This window comes from Aethalodelphis obliquidens, unplaced genomic scaffold (genome assembly GCF_003676395.1).
Source record: "Aethalodelphis obliquidens isolate GAN/ISIS:26980383/991018 unplaced genomic scaffold, ASM367639v1 scaffold16, whole genome shotgun sequence".
NCBI classification, from domain to species: Eukaryota; Metazoa; Chordata; class Mammalia; order Artiodactyla; family Delphinidae; genus Aethalodelphis; species Aethalodelphis obliquidens.
Genome location: NW_020837960.1, coordinates 27,402,188 through 27,420,475, shown reverse-complemented (window position 1 = coordinate 27,420,475; position 18,288 = coordinate 27,402,188). Strand labels below are relative to the sequence as shown.

At 38.6% G+C, this 18,288-nt stretch overlaps 1 protein-coding gene across 4 annotated transcripts in view; it reads right to left on the bottom strand.

Moving 5' to 3' along the window:
• Nucleotides 1-2,636: 2,636 nt before the first annotated feature.
• The window catches only part of KATNAL1 (katanin catalytic subunit A1 like 1), a 111,185-nt gene continuing 95,533 nt past the window's right edge, over nt 2,637-18,288 (bottom strand). For 3 of the 4 annotated variants that reach the window (XM_027116578.1, XM_027116577.1, XM_027116579.1), the window contains 2 exons: nt 8,401-8,527; nt 5,971-7,017 (listed from right to left, as the gene is read on the bottom strand). In XM_027116578.1, coding sequence (XP_026972379.1) covers nt 6,819-7,017; nt 8,401-8,527 — 326 coding nt within the window. In that variant the 3' untranslated portion in view covers nt 5,971-6,818. Of the gene's footprint in view, nt 2,724-5,970; nt 7,018-8,400; nt 8,528-18,288 lie in introns of those variants that run through there. The other variant, XM_027116576.1, reaches the window with a different exon arrangement.

The window sequence follows — 18,288 nt, the reverse complement described above, 5'->3', positions numbered from 1 at the left end:
AGTAAAAACCAATTAAAAATAGATAAGCATATGAAAAGATGTTCAACATCATGTCATTAGAGAACTGAAAATTAAAACAGCAATGAGAACCCACGACACACCTATCAGCATGGCACGATCGGAACCCTGACAACACCAAACGCCGGCGATGACGTGCAGCAACGGGGACGCCCACTCATCGCTGGTGGGAATGCAAATGGTGCAGCCACTCAAAGGCAGTCTGGCAGTTTCTCAAAAGACTAAACATACCCTTACCATACATTCCACCAACAGTACTCTTAGGTACTTACTCAAATGAGTTGAAAACTTATGTCCAAACAAAACCCTGCACCGGAATGTTTACAGCAGTTTTATTCATAAATGCTAAAACCTGGAAGCAACCAGGATGCCCTTCAGTAGGTGATGGATCAACAAACTGGCACATCCATGTACTGGAGTATATTCCATGATGAAAAGAACTATCGAGCCACAAAAAGACAAGGAGGAACCCTAAATGCATATGGCTAAGTGAAAGAAGCCTGTCTAAAAAGGGTACATACTGCATGATTGCAGCTATATGACATTCTGGAAAAGGCAAACTGTGGAGACAGTAGAAAGATCAGTGGGTGCCAGGGGTTAAGAGGAGGGGCAAAGATGAACAGGCAGAGCAGGGAGGATTTTAGGTCAGTGAAACAATTCAGTATGACACTGTAATGGTGGATATATGACATTATGCTTTTGTCAAAACCCAATGAACTGTAATATAAACTATGAACTTTAGTAATAATCAATACTGACCCAACTAAAACAAGCAAATCACACTAAAGCGAGATACTGATAAAAGGGGAAATGGCGGGGGGAGGGGAGGGGGAGAAGTATATGAGAACTCTCCTCATATACAGGTTAATTTTTCTGTAAACATAACATTGCTCAAAAAATAAAGCCTGTGAACTAAAAAAAAATAGTTTTGGAGAATTCATAACATAAGACACAGTCATGTGGTGCAGATGTAGAGAATGGACTTGAGGACATGGGGAGGGGGAAGGGTAAGCTGGGACGAAGTGAGAGAGTGGCATTGACATATATACACTACCAAACATAAAATAGATAGCTAGTGGGAATCAGTCGCATAGCACAGGGAGATCAGCTCGGTGCTTTGTGACCACCTAGAGGGGTGGGATAGGGAGGGTGGGAGGGAGACGCAAGAGGGAGGAGATATGGGGATATTTGTATATGTATAGCTGATTCACTTTGTTATAAAGCAGAAACTAACACGCCATTGTAAAGCAATTATACTCCAATAGAGATGTTTAAAAAGAAAAATGGAAACAGGAAAGAAAAAAAAAAAAGACACCGTCATGTGGAAAATTCACCTTATGGAACATCCACTTTGCAATGGTGCTACACAAATACGTGTATTTGTTAAACCAGTTAGAATTAATTGAAAAGCCATTCTTATCTTAGCCACATCAACCTTGAAACTATTAGCATAATGCACGGCAAACACAAAATGTCAGGTTCACAATATGTGATTTTATAAGAACTGAAACTCCGGAAAAAGTCATCCCTTACTAGTGAGGGATTTGTTACTCCCACTGGTGGCAATAAGTGGACCAGCGACTGTAGATCAAATATGAACCACAAAGAAAACACCGACAGGCCACACTCTAGAAATTTATTACCAAACTACAACCTATGCACAGACACAGCTAAGCTCATGAAGCTAGTGATGTAGCCGCACAAAATGTAAGGAAAAGCACATTTAATAAATACAATTTGGAAACGTCTTTTTCTTTAAATTAGGTTCAAAATACTGGGAGACAGACACTGAAACAAAAATCTTAACAAAACACTTACAGCACATAGCGATCTCGCTGGACACTGTGTCTGCACAATGTTAACCGAAGGCGACGCCTGCTGCCCTGCTGCCGTGTGAACAGACATGTCACGTGTCCACCTCGGTGTGTTTCCATGGAGTACTTAGGTCCTTGTACAGGAACGGTTAGGTCCCGAGACTTTTAATGCTGTCACATGAGTTTGTATTTATGAAGCTATGAGAGAACGGGAGGTGTGTTGTGTTTGAAACCACTCCTTGACATGAGGAACATCGAGTGATGAAGCTGTCCCAGCAAAGAGGGGAAGACTCACCCAGACATTCTGTAGAGGCTTCACTTGGAATATATGGCTTTCCCAGAGGAAGAACAACAAATATTTTCAAGTGAAATTTCAGTGTTAAAAAAAGTGAGTGAGAGAGGAGAGAGAAGGAAGCGCTTAGACGAACACATAGGTAGAGTGGAGATGACGAACTGAATTTCAATATGGTTTCAATTCATTCGCACCTAAAACTAAGCCTGTTTGACTGAGGTAGACTCTGGAAATAACACGTGCAAAGACTCAGGTTTTCCAAAGGGCAATATTTAGTCATTTCAGAGGTTGTAAAACAAAAGTGCATTTTATGATTTTGAACATAAAATAAAATGGGAGTCCTTTCATAGGAGGAAAACCTCCACATTAATTCCCTACCAAATTTCCACATGTACAGAAACCTACACACTGCTGGCGACAAAGCAGAATCTAGGTTATTTCTATACATATAAAATAAAATCAATCAACAAAGGAGAAAGGTAAAATAAAAAGAATAAATTTGATGACGTTACCTTAATATTTTTCCTGTTTTTATTAACAAGTCATCTGGAAATTGAGAAATATTCCTAAAGTTAAAGAGTTGTCCGGAGCCAAAAAACCTAATAAAAATTCAAAGAATTATTGTTAATTTGTGAATGTTTAAAAACATATGTGTTATCTTAGGGACTTTATTTTTAAATATTCATATAGTTTTCACAAGAGAATACAATATTAAAAGCAAACGTCCTAAAAAATCAAATAAATAAGTACGAAAAGCCTAACTTAAAGGTATAAATAAGTAAACACAGTAATTATTACAGTTTTTAGCTTTTTCTGCAAAAAAAAAAAAATTAGCGGAGATAAGAATAAAACATTTGGGGTTTAAATATTTGTATTCCCCTAACACGCCCTCCAACTATAATTCCTACCCTTTTCTATTGTGACAGATTCTTAGATTCACATAAATATTATGTACATTGGGCTTCCCTGGTGGCGCAGTGGTTGAGAGTCCGCCTGCCTATGCAGGGGATACGGGTTCGTGCCCCGGTCCGGGAAGATCTCACATGCTGCGGAGCGGCTGGGCCCGTGAGCCATGGCCGCTGAGCCTGTGCGTCCGGAGCCTGTGCTCCGCAACGGGAGAGGCCACAGCAGTGAGAGGCCCGCGTACGGCAAAAAAAAAAAAAAAAAAAAAATTATGTACATCACAAATTAAGTGGTATGTACAAACTACTATATAATCAAAACCATTATGGAACAGAAGATACAAAACAAATGTTAAAAGAAGGATTACTATTGTTTCTTCATATGGTTAAAGTGGCCCTTTCTTGGAAAAGGCCAACAATTATCCTTAACGTTTTATGCCTATCACACAGGAAACACCCTGAGGTGACTTATCATGCACAAGAGAAAAGGAGGAGTGGGAATCTACTATTATGCCAAAAGAGTCAATAATCAAGACAACACAGAAGGAGCCAAAGCCCACATGCCAAGCAATACCTGCCTCATCCTTCACTTTGCCTCAAGGTTGCTAGGGTAAGGAAAGTGAAACAGAACCGCGTCAGCTGGTCTGTGATTCTCATCATGGATACGGCAGTGTAGACAGAAACTTCCAAGGAGGGGATTCAAACAAACTCAAGGTGTTCGAAACCTACAGTACCAACACTTTCTGTTCAGAAGAGTCAGGCTGCATGTAGCAAAGTGAAAGAGTGACACTTATACTGAAAATCTGGGCTGTGTACACACATTTTTCCTGATGTACATGTATGTTTTTTTACGGCAGATTCACCAGACACTTGCTTGCTCACTTTTTGAGTAATTAGTGATTTCAGCCTATGTTTGGACAGTCAAATATCACATCATAAAAACTGCAGTCTCTGGAGCCCAAACGAAACCCCCAGTTAGGCAGCTAGACCACAACATGTTACCTCTTCTAAGCTGTCTTGGCATTTTGGGAGGTAGAGGTCCAAGCCCAAAGTGTGTCTGGTCGTTCTGGAATGCCCACACTGCTGCTGACTGAAGATAGCCATCGTCTATTTTCTACATGGATTACTAGAAGGTTTCGGCCTCCATTAGAGAGCCATTTGTCTGGCACATTCAATTAATATTCATTTCCTTTTAAAAGTAAAGGAATTGTGCAAGCAAAGTGTTTGCAGTAAACATGTAACACGCTTACATGTTTGCCATAATTGCATGTGTATGTGTTTACAATAAACATGTAGCTTGGGAAATGACAAAAATTGTTCATGAAAATAGCCAAGATCTATAGTAGTCCTGTCGTTCAAGCAAATGGATACCACTTCTAATTTTAAAGCAAATTTAAAGAGAGAAAAACGTTTATATGTTATCTTTCCAAAGCAACTCGCAGGTTACTGTGCCTTCCATTTATAAACTGAAATCGTTTCATTAGTGAGAGCCAGAAGCTACACGGTGTAATTACAGGAAGTGCCCAGTCGGTACTGCACTGCCTGGTCCAACTCTGTGGCCACAGAGCGCCCACCCAAGGGACAGGCACACAGCAGGCAACCAACATGAGCCTACTAAGATGGAGGATTATCTGATCAGATAACTGCGAGACAGAAGTGTAGAAAACTTAGTCCCGACATCACTGTGCTGAAGAACCCCAAACACTCAGGTTTTCAGAGGAATTAAAGGAACCAAATCTTTCTAATTTGATAATACAACAGAAAAAATAAAATAAAACACAAAAGTGCTCTCATTCTGGGTAAGGCAACACAGTCTTGCAATAAAGACAATGCACATACCATGTGCAGGAAAGGTCGGACAGAACGCCCTAGGGATCTCCTCAGGATCCTTTAAGGGGTTAATACACACAAAGCATTCACCATCCATTGACAGAGCAAAGTGAGAAACAAGGGAAATAAAAAACACACCGGACTGACTTAACACAGTAAAGATAAGCTCCTAGGAGGCTTGAGTCTCCAAGTACTGCTCAACTGATAGTTTTTTAAAAATCAAAATTACGACGTTATTATGCATGAAGAATTCAGAAAAAAATTGAAATGTAAGCCAAGACAAATACATGAAATCTAGCAAAATGGTCTGACTAAACTATGCAAACAAGTTTTGGCAATCAAAACACTAAGGTTTTAATGACTGCCCCTAGGACTTCGGGAAAAAAATAACTTACTGGATGGCAATAGTCTGCAAGATTATCTTAGTGGGATTATTTATTTCTTTATTTTAAAATTTCATGAATAAAAGGAAAGTTCTCTCATTTCAACTTTTAAGATGAACTAAATCAATTAAAATAAAATCATGATATCTCATGATTTTAACTCTTATAAATCTATGCCTCAGAGGAAAGGGGGGTAATTTAAAGCATTAGATGAATACTGTGGTATATGGTTCTAAGTAGGGGGAAGAAATCTCTCAAGGAAGCTGCTAAGAGTTTAACTGTCAAAAAAGCTATATGTTATTTCTGGTTTTAAACTAGTAGTTGCTGTCCAAAATTGAAAATTCAGGATATCATCAAATACAAATTTTTTAGAGCTTGACTATTAAAGCAGAGGTTGCCCAATCAAAACAGGATAAATGTAATTTTTTTTTTTTGAAATTAACACTAGGAAAAAAAAAAATTAACACTAGGCTACTCTACTTGTGACTAGATACATGGCCTCTCCTTTTCTGGCCTCCTTCTACGGTCTAATTCCTGCTGAAAAGAATGGGCATATCATATTTCTAACCTAATCTTAGCGTGCGTACAAGCACTCAACCTAGACAAGGAATGATTCTTAAATGTTCGCTGCTCATTATGCACGATATTATTTTGTTAATAAACAAGCTGTCTCGAAAGCCATCAAGATTTTGCTGTGTTTGTTTTGCATTAGCCACAAGAGAGTGGACTTGTTTAGAATACCAAAGCATTTATTTAGAATATGAAAGGCAGATTCAGCAAAAAACAATGTTTGAGCTGAGAAAAATCAAGGGTTTATCTGTTGAACATATTGAAAGAAAAGTGAAAACAAACTCAGAAGTCTAGAATGAAAAAGAGCATCTTATGCAAGCATGATGTTCTTTCCACCCTTCCAATGTAAAATACGGCCAGCAAAACAAATACTGAAAACCAGAGAAGCCACTTGGCAAAAGGATTCAAAAACCACAAAGCGTGAGGCTATTCCCCCATAAAGCTCAATAAGCGATTAAATAGCTAGTAGAGGGAATGGTGAGGGAAGGGAAGGGAAAATTCAAACTATATAATAGACTCTAACAGTAGCAGGTGAATTCTAAAGGTTTAACTAGCAGATTCATTATTTAATCCAAAACCATAATTCTTAACAACAAATAACAGATCTGACACAAACCCAGTTTTGATGTTAAAAGCCAACAGATATAGGTCCCTCATGTTCAGAGCAAAGAATAGAAAAAACTAAAAAACAATGAACACTAGTGAGAAACAGAGCTCCCTCTACATTTTCTGTAAACAAGTTTCTACGATAGCACACTGGTTGCTTTCTTCAGCCCCCAATACTCTGGTTAGGGTGTGCAACTATAATGCATGGATATGTGGATATCAGGCTCTCTATGTAAGCTTTTCTTACTTCTCAAGTATATGTATGTTCTTTTGTGTTTTAAATTTTTCCTTTAAGAGAAAATCTCTCCAATGTAAAGTTCCAAACCTGTTTTTTTAAAAAATTGCTGGAATTTCTTCACATTTTATAAACAAAAATACCAGAAATGAAAGAGCTGACAGAAATTCAAGCAGATCCAAATTCAACCATCCACTTTTCGTATTTCTCCAAGTCTGCAGCAGACACAGACTTAGCAATTTTCTTAAGAGCCAATTCAAAGTCTCCTTTGGTAACAGGCATCTGAAGTTCCTCTTTAGAAAGTGCACGGATCTCTTCTGGACTTAGGCCATTGATTCGTCGTCTCATTGCCATTAAAGAGGCATCCCTAAAAATATACCAAAATCAGTGAATACTTATTGTTGCAAATGTTTTAAACATATTCAATTGTGATAATGTTAAGGGAAAACATTCAAAAGATCATTTTATATGTTTTTACCATGCTGCTCAGAATTTTCCACTTCAGAGACATCCTGAGGGCTCAGGAAAGGTTAAAACAAGATGCAAAGGACTTAAACATAAAAAGTACTGTAATGAATCCTAAAAGTCTAGGTTGGGCTCAGATGGTACTGAATTTTCTTTTCCCCACTTGCTCCTCAAAGACAGCCCAGAAGTCTAGGAAACTGAAGGAGAATTATGAAATACTGAATTGCATACTTGGAAATAAACATACAGCTAATGTTAACATAACTCAAATCTTATACCAGTTTGTCTGCAACCTAATTAGAGGAGGTAAAGCCAGGAACCTCTCTCTCTCTGGAGCATGAATATATCTGAATACAGTGGATGTGGAATTCCCTACATGGAATATTTGTGGGCAAGTGAAGAGAGAAAATCTGCCTTCTCTGGATCCTATTTTCAGCTTATTCTGATCACTTGTAAATAATTACGCAGGTTAGGAAGAAGTGTACAACTAGTGCTCACGAAAAAGCTATTAGGCAGCCAAGCCAACCAAAACTTCAAATTTTTATACATTTTTCTATGGTAACAGTAGAAGCTATTGTGAGCTTACTGAGTGCCACTAAACTTACACGCGAATAGGACAAATACTCGTAGAAAAAATGAGTAACACAGATGTTATGGTTTTAAGGAAAGGCTACTGATGTCAATTTAAGTATTGTTAGGGAAGTTAAGTACTAAAAACAAATCCTCTTCACTGAGTGATGTGAATTGTCTAAAAGTTATGATGTCACTAAACTGAAAGGGAAATTTTTTTATATATATACATATAAAATTGATCACCTTTGTTCATCTGTGTGTAGTAAAATAATGCCAACCAAAACAAAATGATATTATTTTATGTTGGTGCAGCTAGTCTCCAATTTAGGGCTAAATTAACCTTAGGTTGTCAAAGCCATTTATGACCAAGTTGGGCAAAACAATTTCTTAAAAATCAAAGGCTCTAAAAGGTGAACTACAGTTGACCCTTGAACAACACGGGGGTTAGGGGTGCAGACCCTTGGCACAGTTGAAAATCCGGGAATAACTTATAGTCAGCCCTCTGAACGAGCGATTCCTCCTTATCCACAGTTCCAGATTCAACCAACCACAGATCCTGTAGTACTACAGGATATATTTAGTGAAAAAAATCCACACAGCTCAAACCTGCATCGTTCAAGGGTCAACTGCACACTGACTTTAAGACAAGTCCTCCTGATAAATCCATAACTAATGTCTAACGTCACGGACCATTAACAACAACAAAAAATACCTGCAAACATTAGTTATATCAGCACCAGAATAGCCCTCAATCTTCTCTGCTATATCTTCCAGTTGAATATCAGGATCCAATTCAACCTCACGAAGATTGATTTTCAGAAGCTCAGTTCTTCCTTTTGCTGTTAGAAGATTTTATTTGTTGTTATTATTAGATGTTTTACTTTACAAATCATTTTGATAAGAAATCACCTATTTAACATTCAGGAAAAGAAAGAGTCTAATGCAAAGAAAAGTCAACAACTGTGAGTCCACTAATATTACTAATTCACTGCATGACTAGTGGAATCATTTAACTTCCTGTGTGCCTTGGCTGTAATAACTAATAATTGAAACAAAACTCAGAGTTTTCCTAATAGATTGTGAAGATATTTGCTATGAGAACAAAGGGTCTGAGATCCTTTATGAAAAATAAAAACATTAGTATTCAAGCACCAGAAATGCTTTTGTAAAAAAAATATTTAGCCTAGCTTTATGAAACTAGATTGCATGGAGTGTAACTCCTATGAGTTACTTTGCTCACCTTTTAGTATGACATAGGAAAAGATTTCCAGAACTCTAATCAGTATTTTTTAAAAATCCAGTTTTCTTTTCCTAGCAATCAGCAATTGGCACAAAACGCTTATTAATATATTTTTTACTTGGAGAGCCGGCCCACAGACATTTGCTGTTCCAATATGATTGAAATGTGTATCGAGTAAGCTGAAACAGACAGAATTTTTTAATAACCAATCTTGCTTGCTGTTTCACCATCAGTTTTTGTGACAAATCTGTTTAATATAGCACACTAAGGTAATGCAGAATTAGCCTGGATCCGGCTCTCTACGATTTCCTGATATACAAAACGAAATTTAATTTTCCCTATTTTTATCTTGAAAAATTTTAAATCTTCAGGTAAAAAAAAAAAAAATAGTCAACACTCATTTACCTTTTCTCTAGATTCACCAATTGTCAACATTTTGCCATTATCACTCCCTTGCCCTCTCCTCTCATCCCCACTCTCATTTATGAACTGAGAGCTAGCTATAGGCAACACAACACTTTACCTTGAATTCTTCAGCATGTATCTCCTAAGAACAAAGGCATCCACACAACCATCACACTTAACAGGAAATTTAACATTGGTGCATTGGTCTCATCTAATACACAGTCCAGATTAAAATGTCCGCATTTGTCCCGGGCCTTTATTACTTTCTTAAAAACCATTACACGTTACATTAAAGTTATTGTCTCTCTTTAGTCTTCTTCAAACAGTTCCCCAGTGTTACTTTGTTTTGTCTTTCATGACATTGACAATTCCCCCCCAAATGATCTTACAGAGTTAAGGCATTCCAATGAAGACCCCAACAGGTCTGTTTGTGGAACCTGACAGGCAGATATGAAAATGTTAATGGAAGGAACCAAGAATAACCAAGACACTCTGGAAGAACAATAGCAAGGCAGGAGGAACTGCTCTACTACAAAGCAATAGGATTCAAATCTGTCTAACACTCTTGCAGAGGGAGACAAGCAGATCCGTGACACAGAATGGAGAGCCTAGGAGCAGAGCAGAGCAGAGCATATGCTATGGACACCTGATTTGTGACACAGGTGGTTCGGGGCAGTAGGAGAAAGGAGGGTCTTTTCGATAAACGATGCCAGAACTGACTACTCACAGAGAAAAAATGGGACTGGGTCATCCTCACCATACATAAAAGTCAGTGCCGGATATATTACTGATCTAAACATAAGATGCAAAATTATAAGCATTTTAGAAGATAAAACAGGAATCTATCTTAATGACCTCACAGTAAATATTCTTAAGATACATTAAAAAAATCGACTACATGGAAAAAGACGGATAAACTGACCCCATTAAAATTAGGAATGCCTATTCATCAAAAGACACTGTAAAACAGTGAAAACACACAATCTACAGAGTTTGAGAAAATATTTACACCAGATTTAACAAAAAACTTATATCTAGAATATTTAAGGACTTCCTACAAATCAATAAGAAAATGTCAGACCACCTAATAGAAAAATGGACAAAAAAACTTGAACAAATATATCACAAAATCAAAATGGCCAATCAATAAAGGAAAAGATGTTCAAATTCTTTACTAATATAGGAAATACAAATTAAACCGCAATAAGCACTGCACACCGAAAGACTGGTACACATTTAAAAGTCTCACAACACCAAGTGATGGAAAATTGTGAAACAATGGGAACTCTCACACATTGCTGGCTGGGAGGAGTGTAAACTGAAGCAACTGCTCTGGAAGACAGCCTGGATTTATCCACTGATGTTTCAGCTGTGCAACATGACCTAGCAATTCACTCCTAGGATGGAATGCTCCATCCTGGCCTAAAGAAACTTAGGCACTTGCACCATTATACATGCAGAAGAATGTTCATAGCAGTATAAAAGCCTAAAACTGGAAATAATCATAACGTCCCTCAAAAAATATGATGGATAATTGTGGCATAATCACATAATGGATGTTATGGGCTGAACTGTGTCCCCTGCTAAATTCTTATGTTGAAGCTCTAACCTCTGATACCTCAGAATGTGACTGTATTTGGAGACAGGACCTTTAAAAAGGTAATTAAGGTAAAATGAGTCGGATGGGTGGGCCCTAATCCAATATGACCTAATCCAATATGTATCTTTACAAGAAGACTAGGACACAGAGACACACAACATGAGGAAAGACCACATGAGGACATTAAAAGAAAATGGCCACCTACAAGCTAAGGAAAGAGGCCCTAGAAGGAAACCAATCCTGCCAACACCTTCATCTTGGACCCGTAGCCTACAGAACTGTGATAAAATAAGGTTCCCTTGTTTAAGTCACCCAGTCTGTGGGCGTACTGTGTTATGGCAGCCCTAGCAAACTAATACAATGCAACAGCACACCGCCACAAACACAAGCTGCCTCTACGCGTCACAACATGGATGAATCTTAAAAACACACTGACCAAAATATGCAAGCTACAAATGAACACAATTAATGTGATTCATTTATGTAAAGTTTAAAAGGAGGTAAAACTGTGTGTGGGGATACATTACTAGGTGATAAAATTGTAAGGAAAAACAATAAATTATTTCCCTAGAAGCAGTGACAGTGATTACCAGCAGGAACTGGAAGGGAGTTGTGCCGGGAAGGAACATACTGCGGAGCGCGGAGGCTTGACACTGCTCCACTTCCTGTCCCAGCAGGTGCTTCGACAGTTGTTTGCTTTGCCAATTATTGGATAAATTGGACATTTTAACAGATTTTTTTGTATTTGAGTTATATTTCACTCACACTCACACACACACACACACACACACACACACACACACACACACGCTTGAAGTAAGATGGAGCAAAGCAACACAAAGAGCAGCCAGGGTGAAAAGAGAAGCAGCAAGCAGGCAGGATCTGCGTGTGACTAGAAAATTGTGACCTCCAGAATCCCTTCACCTCGGGAGCTCCTATCCTTGACCATCTTCAGCCACAGGCACCCCCCTGCAGTGAGCATGGGTACCCACAGGTGGTGCGGGCCCAGGAAGTCCTCCGCTTAGGTGGTCAGCCAGAGGGGCGTGGGAAGAAAGACGGGGAAGGGAGGGAGCTCACAGGGCCACTGCTGCACGAGGCGCTCGTGCTCCGGATGCCACAGGGAAAGCTCCAAGTTCAGCCCAAGAGCTCCACACACAGCAGGTGGATGTTAGTGAACGAACATCACTTTGCTCTTTCAGTTCCCATGTTAGAACACCACTGTATTTGCAAATCAAAACGTTTTACCGTGGCCTGCCCAAAGAACTTAAAGCATCAAGTTTAATATAACGCATTCGCCCCCAGAAGCAAAGTTCTTTTTTTTTTTTTGCGGTACGTGGGCCTCTCACTGTTGTGGCCTCTCCCATTGCGGAGCACAGGCTCTGGACATGCAGGCTCAGTGGCCATGGCTCACGGGCCCAGCTGCTCCGCGGCACGCGGGATCCCCCCGGACCGGGGCACGAACCCGTGTCCCCTGCATCGGCAGTCGGACTCCCAACCACTGCGCCACCAGGGAAGCCCGAAGCAAAGTTCTTGACAGTCGACTGAAATGAACTCTGGAGCATAAGGCTGCTCATAAGTGAGGGCTGGTGGGACTGAAGCTTAGTAGGAAGCATCCTCCTCTTCCCTAGTAACTATGATTTGGAAAAGATAACTTTTAATACTGGTTGTATCAATGATTTGTCAGAAGATTCTAAGCAGGATTTATCATCTCTATAAAACTGAATTAATGATATGTAATAAGCTTGTGAAAGGATTTAATGAGGGGTTAATGTGTTAACAACAGTATAAAGAACTGCCAATGCTACATAACCAAGTTAATACACATTTGAAATTTAAATAAACACTGTTAGATGGATCACACAACTTCTTCTTGAGTACTGGAGGCAGTCCAGCACGACTGATAAGGAGTGTGTGCTGTGGGGCCAGATGGCCGGGGCGCACATCCCTGCTCTGCCGCACCGGGCAGGATACCTAACTGCTCGGGGCCTCGGTTTCTCATAAGTAAAGATAAGAACAGAATCTACCTCACAAGCCTGATGTGAGGGTTAAATGAGCTAATACACGTAAAGCCCAGTCCACAGGCAGCGCTCAGTAAATGGCAGTCGCCCCATCACGCACACCACCTTCAGTCAATCAACAAACAGGATTAGCGGGAGACAGAGAAAAGCCAGATCCCTTCTATTAAGGACCACCTGGGGGTTAGACAGCACAGAGGAAATACCAGGGGAGTGAAGTCCACACAGGGAGAGAGACCACGGCAAAGAAGACTTCATAGAATTGGTATGCTTTCATGTCGACTTTGAAAAATCAATAAAATTTAAATACAAAGGAAGAGGGAGAACAATCTGGGAAATGAGAGCACCATAAATTATGACATGGAAGCAGGAAGAAGCACGAATGAAAAAAAAGGTAAGTAGAAAAGTACAACACAGTATTAAGAAATGCAAATAGACACAAATAGGATAGATAAGGTATGAACTTACAGTTTAAAAAAAAAGTACTCTGACCCTGATGGGATAGGAAATAAGAATCACTCAGAGTCTAAGAGACTCTGTGATGCCTTGGTGGTGTAGGGAGGTTAGCCTAAAAGCCAAACAACTAAATGAAGGGGCTGGAGAAAGGAGTTCATTAGGCTGAGCAGTGGTTGCTGCCATAATGCAGATGCATAAAGTAAGAAGAGACTTGGTATAAGGCCCAGCTCCACCTGTGCCTGTTACCTGACTTCTTCCATCTGTTGACTACCGCAGATTGTATTTACCAACATGGTGCAAGAGCCTCTCCTCCCACACACGCTTCTACAATGGGGCCTTCCACTCCTCCACCCAGAGGTAGTCTGATTCCCCTCCTCTTGAAAATGGGTGGGCTTGTAAATGCTTCAACCCAGAGTACAGCAGAGGTGACATTACGTGACCCCCAAGGCTAGGTCATAAGAAGCAATGCACCTTCCACCTTTTCCAGTGGAACAATCACACCTGGGGTCCTGACCTACCACGTATGAAATGTGACAAGCTGAGGCCACCATGCCTGAGGAAGCCCAGGCCACATGGAATAACCCCAAGTAACACAGAGGTGCTCCAGAAAGACAGCCCCACCTGAGGCCCCAGGCCTCAGCCACCAGGCATGTGCATGAAGCCACTCCAGATGATGGCAGGCTCCAGATGTGGAGTCACCCTCAGCTGCTGATCTTCCAGTTGTGACCCAGACATCATGGAACAGACACAAACCATCCCTATGGTGCCCTATCCGAATTCCTGATCCCAGAATCTGTGAGCAAAAGAAGACTGTTTGGAATGGTATGTTAAACAGCAAGAGTAACTGATACACTGACTTTTCTTGCCATCAAGTTCTAATTGCCTCGCAATCTTAAAGAAATCTGCATATTTATGTAAATTACATAACTTACAATATGCCTTTTTGGGTGGCTTTCCTTGTTTTATCTATTTTCATTCTTATACTTCTTGCCTTTTCCAACTAAAAATTGCTTTTCATGGTTGCTTTTGTTCATAAAAATGTCCTTCAATTTTTTTACTTTAGTATAATCTACTTTTCTTTCCATTAATTTTACCCTAGATTTCCAAATCATTCTTTCAGTTCTCTCATCTTTCCAAATTTTCTTTATAGTTCTGTCTCTTCCAGACCCTTTTATCCCACCAGATGCTCCGGCCACAACAGCTGTCCATTCACTTTCAAGCAACCATGCCTTTGTTTCTGTTCTTCTCTATGGAAATTCAGCGAAAATGCAACTTCCTCCATGAAGTCTCCCCTAAGCACCTCAGTCAGAATTTACTATTCCACGTTTCCACCCCAGAAGTACTATGGGCAACTCCAGTATCACATGCTCCCTTGTTTCCCCGCTGTTAGGGGAGGTGTATGCCCCCTTCCAACCACACGGTGAGTTCTCTAAGGACAAGGATTGTACACTTTATATTCCCACAGTACCTAATAAATGTCTTTCAGATAGCAAAGAGCTAAATAAACACCTGTGAAATTAATTAACACAGATAAAAGAATAAGTTAGAAAGGGTGGAGTTCTAATTATGATTATTTGTTTGGGAGCCCTTTAGGAGAAAGCAATTTCTCAAGTTCTATGGTCATGAGGTACACACATTCAGACTAGTAATGAGCAAAGAGAAGCACCTAAAAGTCATTACCTATAATGACTATTACCTTTACCATTACCTATAACATAACCTTTTCATAAAGGAAAGCAAGTTTAGAAAAAATCCCAATAGTCAGCCAGGTCTATGTTCTCCAATATTTCAAAGAAAGCTGAATTCCTATCTTTGTACCATAAAGTATACCTTTCTCCTCAACCCAAGCTTTCCTCAGCGGTTTATAAAATTCCTATCATCAATTATTTTTCTAACTATATTTTTTCTGTCTGTTATAGTGAATTAAAGTTCAAAGTACAAAAGCTCAAATGATGTCAATTCAAGTAGTAAAGCTTTTATTTTCCCCATCAGTATTAATTTTTTATTTATAATCATTGTGCACAATAGCAAAATTAAAAGATTTCATATAAATATACTAGATGTCATACACATATTTTGTTTAGAAAGCAAGGAAGAAGAGAAAAAAGGGGGAAAGAGAAAGGGAAGAAATTTATTAAATCGGGAGTGATAATAAACCACTCAAATTTCAAATCTTCATATGACTAATAGAAGAGCAAGGCAGACACTAAGGAGCTGCTTCTGGGAGGAGTAATATTTCAGGACAGTTTGAATCACTTCCATTATTACTTTAAATAAGTTTATTATTCTGTAAGCTCAATTAGTAAGTTAAGCATTATTTTAAGAAAATTTTTTCTGTTTAAGTAATGATATTATTAGAATTAACAGAATATGTAGTAGCAGCCAAGAAATACAATACAAGATGTAATCTGTAAACTAGAAATCTACCAATTATTTATATACACCCTTGAGATCTAGTTGCAAAAGTGAATAAGGAATATTACAATAATTAAGTTTCAAAAGTCATAGGGGAGGCTATGACTTCTGGCCATCATTAAAAATAAATGGTATCAGACTTATCCTTCTATGGTAAACAACTATTAAAATATAACAGGCAACTGTTTTCATGCATTAGTCAACAGACAGTAAAGAACTGCAAAGTGACTTTTTAAGTTCTGCCCATAATTTGAGTGCCTGCCAGAACAAATCTCAACACCGTTTAAAAGAAAACAACATAATCCAGACTCTCTAAAATGTAGAGCATACAACAAAAATTACTGAATGTGTGAAGAAACAGAAAAATGTGACCCATACACGAACAATTTTTTAAATAGCAAATAGAAACAGATGTTCCGCATGTTAGAATTAGCTGACAAAAACTATAAAGTAGTATATCAATTACCTATTTCAGAACAGCATATTATACTAAAACTTAGTGGCTTAAAACAACAAGTTATTACCGTCACGGTTTCTGTGCATCAGGAGTTTGGGAGCAGTTTAGCTAGAAAATTCTAGTTTAGGGTCTGTGATGGTTAATTTTATGTGTCAACATGGCTGGGCCACAGTGCCCAGATATCTGTTCAAAAATTATTCTAGATGTTTCTGTGAGGGTGTTTTTGGATGAAATTAATATTTAAGTTGCTGGACTCTGAGTACAGCAGACTGTGCTCCATAATGTGGGTAGGCCTCAATCTATCAGCTGAAGGCCTGAACAGAACAAAAGAGGTCCCCAGAGCAAGAGGGATTTCTGTCAGCAGATGGTCTTCAGATAAAAAGATTTAATCCTTTTTATGATCTAGTCTTGGAAGTCATATGGCATCACTTCTGCCATATTCTTTTCCTTAGAAGCAAATCACTAAGTCCAATCCATTTTCAAGAGGAGGGGAATTAAGCTCCACCTTTTGGAGAGAAACATCTCAAAGAATTAAAGGAAAATATACAGAAAATCAATGATCAGATGAGGAATCCCAGCAAAGCAACGGAAACTATAAAAAAAAAAACAACAACAAAACAGAAATGCTAGATTTGCAAAATGTCAATACATGTGAAATGAAAAATTCACTGGACAGGATTAAAAGCAGATTGGCGATGGCAGAAGAAAACAGTGTCAGTGAACGTGAAGACAAGTGAACAGAAACTACCAACCTGAGGAATAGAAAGAAAAAAGATTGAAAAAAAATTGTTAACAGAGTCCCGGTGATCTGTGCAGCAATATCAGAAAGTCCAACACACATGCAGGATAAATAAAAGGAAAACCCCACAGAGGTACATCATAGTCAAACTGCTGAAAAACAATGATAAATAGAATATTTAAAAAGTCAACTGTAGAGGACAAACACTCAAGAAAATACCAGCTTGTTTTCTATAGTTAAACATATACTCACAGGTATTTATCCAAGAGAAATGAAAACACATGTCTACACAAAGAACTGAACATGAATGTTTATAGCAACTTTACTTATAACAGTCCCAAACTAGAAATTATCTAAATATCCATCAATAAGAGAGTAGATAAATAATCTGTGGTACGGTCATATAACAGAATACTACTCACCAATAAAAAACAATAACATCGATGAATCTCAAAATAATCATGCTGAGTGAAAAAAGCCAGTCACAAAATAATACATACTGTATGATCCTATTTATGTGAAATTCAAAATAATCTATAGTGACAAAAATCAGATCAGTGGTTGCCTGAGGTGGGAAGTGTTTTGGGGAGAGAAGAATGGACTGCAAAGGGGCACAAGAAATCCTTTCAGGATGAAAGATATGCTCTGCATCTTGATTGTGGTGTGTTTCATGGCTGTATGCAATTGTCAAACTCATCAAATTTTATGTGGATAAAGCTTATTATATATAAATTATTCCTCAATAAAGCTGAATTTAAAAAAATAACCAGAGGGAAAACAATATATTACATACAATGATAGGAATGGCAGCTGACCTCACATGCAAAAAACAATGGAGGCCAGAAGATTATAGAATGATATCTTTATAAGCACTGAGAGAAAAAAAACAAAACAAACAAAAAGCCCTCTTCCAACCCAGAATTATTTATCAGTCAAAAACAGCCTTCAGAAATAAGAGTGAAATAAAGACATTTCAGAAAACAAAAACTGAATTTGATGCTAGTAGACCTTAACTACTAAATGAAGTTCTTTAGACAAATGAGAGACGGACCCAGCTGGAAACTTGAACCTTAAAAAGGAAAGCAGAGCAGTGGATGCTAAATATGTAGGTAAACAGAAAAGACTACTATTTGTGCTCCTCTTAATTTAAGTTTGAACTGACAATTTAAGCCCATTATATGTTTGGATTTACAATGTATGCAGATGTAAAATACATGACAAAATAGCACAAAGGCTGGGGGAGGCAAATGGTTCTTACATTTTACATGAAGTG